This window comes from Plodia interpunctella, chromosome 13 (genome assembly GCF_027563975.2).
Source record: "Plodia interpunctella isolate USDA-ARS_2022_Savannah chromosome 13, ilPloInte3.2, whole genome shotgun sequence".
Taxonomy (NCBI): Eukaryota; Metazoa; Arthropoda; class Insecta; order Lepidoptera; family Pyralidae; genus Plodia; species Plodia interpunctella.
The window spans coordinates 10,118,095-10,125,565 of NC_071306.1; the positions used below are offsets into that span (position 1 = coordinate 10,118,095).

Below are 7,471 nucleotides of genomic sequence, written 5' to 3' on the forward strand. Positions count from 1 at the left end.
ACTCACAGTATGCGTTTGCATAAACTATCAACAGACTATTGAATGACTTATCGATAGTGGACTATCGACCGGCAACACTAGTACCGGCCATTTTGCAATTTTGCATGTGGATTTGTGTTGTGGTTCATTGATTGTGCATCTTATAATTGTTCCAATTGCAACGAGATAAAGAGAAAAAAAAATGGCATACAACAGGCAGTGTAAGCATTACGTATACATTTTCTTTAGGCAGACAACCGGGCACGCACGCTTGTATTTATGGTATTGTTGGGTTGGGGCATATTATTTGGAGTTTATAAATTAGATTTTGAGTTGTATATAATTCGTTTGCTCCAGTTTCTTCCTGCATAATCATTTATCATTTAACAATGAAAGCAGTGCTAATCGTTAAAAGTAGGTACGCAGTGCAGTTAGTCATGTTTATTGATATCCCTTGTTTGATTCTTCGTCGTTCGCATCGAATATAAAATTAACTGTATAATTTGCAGATAAAACTCGCAATTCTGGCCGCTACAACACACCCGGCCAATTCGTGCCCGCTGCAGAGGTGAGTTGAACCAGTCCTGTGAACTCGGACAATCTTCTTTATTTCTATTACCTCATGATTTTATGATGGTGCACATTAATTGTAAATTAGATAAATACGATATAATATTCTAATGTATTTCCGGTGTTTCAATGAACAATTAATATTTCAATAAGATCATTTTAATTGACTAATGAAAAATGTCCAAAGCTTTGGGAGGTTTCTAGAGATGTTTATTACATGAATTGCTTGTTATCACAGCTATACCAGAGCCCTGTTGCCCGGCCCTGGCCCTCCAAAGTCGTAAGCTTCCCTCTGACTGCGCTCAAGCCTCTGTCGCTAGCCATTGTTGTGCGAGGTCTGAGCGACCAAGCTCCATGATTTCTCATGACGATTGGTTCCCACCAATGACATTGCCTTTCCAATATTTTGTTAAAAAATTTAGTATATTGTCTATGGTGTGACATTGTGAAGGTGGAGGTGAGAGACTCTCCGAGGGTAGCTAAGTGTTGAGAATACACTATGACCACGAAATGATCGTTTCGTGCGCATAAGGGCTTCTCTAGACTAAGTAGACAGTAAGCTGCCCCTAGTTCCTACCATCGCAAATGCCTTTGAGCTTGTAGCTGAATGCCATCAGAACTACAACGTAGGAATGTCATTTTGAAAATGTAGCTGCAATTTCATAGGCTGAAGTCATGATAGGAATGCGGGTGATGGGTGATGTGTGCCCACCGTCACAGAGTGATTGTGAGAGGGATGTTACTTTAGCCTCATATTTATTGGCAAGATTTTTTTGTTCTCCCAAGTGTCAACCTGTCAAACATATAATATTTTTTTAAATAATAGGTTTTGCTAATGATTATCTAGGTGCTATTGTAGACTGTTCATTGTGAATTTTTTCATTGAAATAAACATGGTATAAAACAAAATTTTAAACTGTTAATTTATAATAAGAATTTGCTGCCATTATAGCTAAAATTTACAGAATATTGACAGTCATGACAAATGGTACATACTATGTTGACCATAAAATGTTGCCAAGGAAATGTGAGGTAATAGATGTTAGGTGTGAGTGTGTGAGGAGGGTGATGGTGCGACACATGGCCCGCCGGCTGAAGGGCCCGGAGGCAGGGCGGCGCCGGCAGGTACGGGACCTCTCACTCGCACCCCATGTAAGTCTACTAAATATACCTTAAGTTTAACCAAAACACCAAAATATAAACCAAATAATATTTTTAAACATTTTTAGTGTATCACAACCTCATTACCAAAATATTTGGTGTTATACTTAAATCATTATTAACCTAGTATATAGGAGAGAAGAAGTGGATCCTAGGATCCACTTCTACTCAATATCTAACTAACTATACATACCAAATTTATTCATATCATCTACATAATAGATTTTTATCCACTGTTTATTGTAAAATCTGCAAATTCAGAGTTTTTATTATAATAAGCCTTGTTGTTTATATAATCATAATTTGTTAAATAATAAAGTACAATTCACTTGGCACCACTTGTTATCATTTTCCATGTGGTACACATTTGGTATCTCTAGTATCCGCAAATTACAAGCAGTATCAGATATCCACTGGGCTCGTACATTGCAGCCGTTCAAACAAGAGCCACAGTTCGGGCAGGAGACGACGTTCCAGCAGTTCCAGCCGCAGCAGGCTTACCCCGCTCAGCAGCCCCAGCCCCAGACCCAGCCGCAGCAGCAGCGGCCCATGCCCTCTGCGCAAAACAACCAGAAGCCGCAGCCACCCAAGGTTTGTCTCTTTTTCGTTGTTTTCTCTGCTTTGACCTTTAAATTTTTATGAACGCTGTGGTTTTACGACAGGCCGCGTCTTTCGTCCTCGCGTTTAGTTGCGTTAGGGTTTCGCGACAAAATTTAAAGAATATTTTATCGGGTTAAGCGCTGGCAAGGCCCCATACAACCGGAAACACCCGAAGACTAGACAGAAATTAAATGAAAAAAGCGTTTTTGATATTTGTTTTGATAATGCAATGTGATATAGCCGCAGCCGCCGCAGCCGCCGCTGCCGGCGGAGCCGCCGAAGCTGGAGCCCGACACGGACGTGACGATGCAGGAGGCGCAGGAGGGCGAGGCGCCCGCGCGCCCCGCCTGGATGAAGCACAAGCTGCCCGGCGGTCAGTGCTTTCTCGATATATTTATATTGATACCTCAATGGGCAGTTTGTTACATACCAAATTTAAAATCGTATTTTATTATTAACTAGCGGCCCGTCCCGGCTTCGCTCGGGTAAAAACAATAATTGTACACATAAACCTTCCTCAGGAACCACACTATCTATTGGTGAAAACCGCATGAAAATCCGTGCAATACTTTTAGTTAACAGACAGGCGCGGCAGACGACTTTGTTTTATGATATGTAAGGATATAAAAGGTTGTTATTTTCTGCTTATGTTCTAAATGAAAATGTTTTAAGTGATCATATAGAATTGATACTTTCGAACCTTTTATAACAATCTACTATTCTTGCATAATATTATATTATGCAATCTACTATTCTTTTATATATTATTAGAAAGAAAAAAAAACATTGTAAGAAACAATAATGGTAAGCCGATCTGGCATGATAGGGACCAACACTGTTCAAATGAGTTTCTTTCGGCATTTCTTCTCAGCAGTGGTCGTTCCGAAATGCCAGTAGTTTGTAGCTTGTGAGAAATAACTATAAATATAAAGATTGACGAGAAAAAGTGCCTGTGAAGGTCTAATTTCTGAATAAATGATTTGAATTTGAATTTGCATGATGTTATTTTGGCAGTGAAGAAAATCAGTAAGAAGGAGAAGCGCCGCCGCCAGAACGCGCACCTGCGGCGCCTCATCGCGCCCAAGAACGCGCTCATGGTGCTCAACGAAATGTTGCTCAACGAGAACTTGGCTAACGTGAGTCATCATACAAATACAGTATCATATCTATAAAAACGTGATATTGTATGTGAGGCCGCCGCCTTTGGGTTATCCCTCTGGCTCCGTCATACTCCCCTGTTTTACATAGGTTTTGACATTGACGTGCGTCGACGTACGTCGAAACTCCATACGATTTGCACTTTCTGTGTTGGTTCTACGATGGATGTCAACGCAAGGGAGGACGGCGAAGCGCAATGGAGCCGCGCTCTTACGAGGTGGAAAGGGCTCGTAGTACCTAAATTTGCTTAGTTTTGTTTGAAACCAGTTCGTAAAGAGTCTTCGTCTAAAAAATAAAAAAAACGCTAAACATTATTTTGTGTATGAAGAGAGTGATGAGTATAATGTTCATCCTTCTCTTTCACAATTTGATGTAACGTCGGCATATCATGTTAGTTCACTCCATTTTGTATTACAAGTATCTCTTTCCATTTAAATCAATAACTCTACCACTTTCCTACTCATGCTATCTCTGCTCAGACTCGAACTTGAGTAGTAATGATCTTAAGTGTCAACAAAACAGTTTTTTATTAATGGTATTTGGTAAATATCGCCACACTCACTATGTTTTGAATATATGTATGTATAATTTGCAAATGTAGTATAATACAAAAAGAACAAACGTGCTAATGTACGTGTGTTCTTTTTAAAAAAAGTTTAAAACGTGTTGGGTCGCGTGATCCGGACTCACGCGGCCGGCATGTTGTTGGTTTCTGATAAAAGGCTTTTTGAATGGAAATGGATCGTTTAGAGCAGTTGGCCTAACTTGTAAACTTTCGACCAGTGAACGTCAACACTTTATTTTTATTGTAGTCAGTTTATTTTCTTATTTTGTGATTTAGGATTTCGTTCGCGAAATATTCTACTTAAAAGTTGCCTCTACTATGTCTCTGTCTATTTAGTTGGTAAAGATTGAGCTGAAAATGCGCAACGATTTCAGAACTTCAAAGTGGAGCCGGCGCCCGCGCCCCAATACTACAAAAATCAGAACAAGCACAGCTTCTGTGCTGACCTCACGCTCGATGGACAGAACTACAAGGGATATGGTGAGTGTTTCAAATGGATAGGAATTTTCTAAAAAGGTTTCTCATAATAACGGATAAGAATAATATCTTTTTGAATAATCTAAAATCCAAAACTTTAGGGCAAGTTTTTATTTGGGATGAGATTTTTTAATGTATAATAACACTAAACTTTGTTGGCCAGGAATAAATTATTATGGCCATTCTTAATAATTAATAATATTATAAACTTTTGTGAATGTTATGAATCAAATGATGACCAATCACATTTTTTAGTCAATTAGTATATTGTAGGCGAGAACAAGTTGGCGGCGCGCAACGCGGCGGCGGAACAAGCGATCCGCGACCTCATCATCAAGCGGCTGGCGCGGCTCTCCAGCAGCGAGGCCGGCGTCTCCGACGGTGGGTACTCCATGTACTGGGCTCAGGTCATACAATTGGATGTTAAGCGAGGGCTTCGCTTAGCGGTTAATTTAATAAACTTTATTATTTAAATTTATTATTTTACTAATGGTTCAATGATTTCCCGGTCTTGCTATGTCGCTTCCGCCTGGCCCTGGCAGAATGGGCAAACCCATGAAGTGCTAGTTTGGATCGAATGGTGTGATAGCTTGGTATGCCGACGCCCGAGGGGAATGGAGACGAAAAAGTAGGAAAGTGAACCCTGCAAGTAACTGAGTAAACGCTTAGATGAGAGAGACTCTTTCATCTTGGCATTTACCCAGTTTCATCCGCGCCCATTGATCGTCGAAGCCCTGGGCTCTCCTTTTCCTCCTCCACTTCGCACGTTCTTTGGTATCCTTAGTTGTCAGACCATCAACACGCATTCATTAAATGTTATATAACAATGTGTTAATAAGTAGTGACATGTTTAGACGTGGGTTCAGGGGAAGCCAACGAGAGCGAGGAGACGCTGCCGATGATCCAGATCGCGTCGTTTGCGCTCCACAAGCTGTTCTCCGAGTGGGAGTACGAGGGACACAAGGTGCCGCAGATCAGGCCTATGTCCGTCTCGGTGAGTTGGCTGAGCTTTTGGTATTTCTCATGAGTATCAGAGCATAAAAGATAAAATGCTTTTCTTAGGTATGTAGTCCTTTTTGATAAGAGAGGGTTTTTCGATATAAAATGAGTCCTAGAATTTCGCTCGGGTAATTTCAGTTTCGTTGTATTTAATGTCCAGATATTCAATGAATTTTAACAAATATTATCCAGAGCAGTGTCGAAATGAAGGGTTTTGTATTTAACCTAAACGACCCACTATAAGAAAACTTATAGATTTCTTTGGTAATAAGCAGTACTTGTTATATTGTAAAATAAATGGTCCTCCAGCAATCGTCGGACGCGGAGACGGAGCCCCCGACGACGACGGCGACGCGGCCGGCGCTGCCCAAGAAGCCCAAGGAGCTGCCGCTGAACGCGCGCGCCATGCACCCCTCCATGCTGCTGAGCTACATGCGTCCGCACGTCGAGTACAAGGAGCTGCAGGCGAGTACACTCCACTCTTAATTAAACCTTCATATTTTGTGCTTTCTTACATTATTCTTACATTTGTCGTGCTTTTTCTCTTCTACTTTGCACGGTGTTCGGCATCATCCTTTAAAACATCGAGTCAGCACTTTTGGGAATCAATGGTACTTATTGCGGCGGCATAATATTATTTCAAAAGAGAAGTTTGATTAAAGAAAATATCTTTTAATATTTGAAAATATCTTTTAATTCTGAAGATTAATACCAGACGAACTTGTTTTCATGTATATTACATAGGTATAATATGTATTTTCTTATTATCAAAAACATATACCTAGAATAAGTTAATTAGTAAGTATATGTTTTTTTTAAAATTAAAGTTAATGTCATGTTATTAGGTGGAAGGCGACCGCCCACAGAACATGGTGTTTACTGTCGGCGTCGAAGTTGACGGCTCCACATACGTCGGCAAGGGTGAGTCTTATTTAATAGCGAATGGTATTGCTTTGAAAATTTTGAGAAATTATATGAAATATTCATGTTAAATATCAAGTTTTTGTCCGGTATATAAATAAATCAAAAATCCTTAAAGACCGGTTTTTAAAGGATTATGAACTTAATGTCGGTTCCCCACTATCGCGGACCGGTTGCGGTAAGACACTTCTACGCAGTTTTAATGCATTAATGGCCCAGTTAGATGATGATATTGTGAGGGCGGTATAATATTCAAGCAAATGACTATTGCCTCCCTCCAGCGTCGAACAAGAAGGAGGCGCGCAAGTCGGCGGCGCGCGCGGCGTGCTGCGCGCTGTTCGGCGTGCAGTTCGACGACCTCGCGCACGCCGCGCCCGCGCCCCTCCCAGCGCCCCTCCCAGCGCCCCTCCCAGCGCCCCTACCCGCCGGCAACTTGTAATTGATTATTGTCTTCGTTCGCTGCTAGTTAGAGAAGCGAAAAAATTTTATCAATAAATACACCACGTTCTCGAGCAAATACAAAAAAAATATGGCCATTGCTCGGACACACTCCGGTCTAATGTAAGTCATCACTTTATATTCATTTTGATACTATTATTGTACTGGAATGTTTTTCACACACACCGAAACGTATAAGATCTGCATACAATGTGAAACTTGTGTAATTAATCTAATAATTTTGTTATATACCGTTCATGGTATTCTGTTATATTGCGACTTTTGAAAGGACTTGATGAGGATGTTTATTTTATTTACGATCGTTGGTTACACAAACTACTCAAATCTCTATTTTGCATATATACAATAATAAACAAAAATTTGTTGGTGAAGATCACCAAGATATCAAATCCTTTACATTATATAATTGCATGTACTAGCACTAGCATACATAATTGCGAAATGCTATGTTTATAGCGTGATTTTGACTACATTATTTTCTATATAGTTAATTATTTACCTAAGTTGTATATAAGACTAAATCCTAGTTTTACGTTCTATTAAGTAAATAAACGAAATGACTTTGATATTTTTTCTTTTATC

The 7,471-nt window shown here is 40.0% G+C and overlaps 1 protein-coding gene across 6 annotated transcripts; it reads left to right on the top strand.

The window, feature by feature from the left end:
* Positions 1 to 45: 45 nt before the first annotated feature.
* On the top strand, positions 46 to 7,455 carry LOC128674771 (uncharacterized). Of its 6 annotated transcripts, none has more exons than XM_053753661.1 (11): positions 46 to 200; positions 489 to 547; positions 2,143 to 2,301; positions 2,551 to 2,683; positions 3,325 to 3,446; positions 4,408 to 4,513; positions 4,784 to 4,891; positions 5,365 to 5,504; positions 5,819 to 5,974; positions 6,355 to 6,430; positions 6,712 to 7,455. In XM_053753661.1, the coding sequence occupies exons 1-11, from the start codon at positions 182 to 184 to the stop codon at positions 6,867 to 6,869; spliced, it is 1,236 nt and encodes a 411-aa protein (XP_053609636.1). In that variant the 5' UTR covers positions 46 to 181; the 3' UTR covers positions 6,870 to 7,455. The 6 variants fall into 6 exon arrangements, with proteins under 6 accessions (XP_053609636.1, XP_053609635.1, XP_053609637.1 ...); XM_053753660.1 differs by lacking the exon at positions 46 to 200 and adding an exon at positions 219 to 393; XM_053753662.2 differs by lacking the exon at positions 46 to 200 and adding an exon at positions 223 to 397.
* Positions 7,456 to 7,471: the final 16 nt, after the last annotated feature.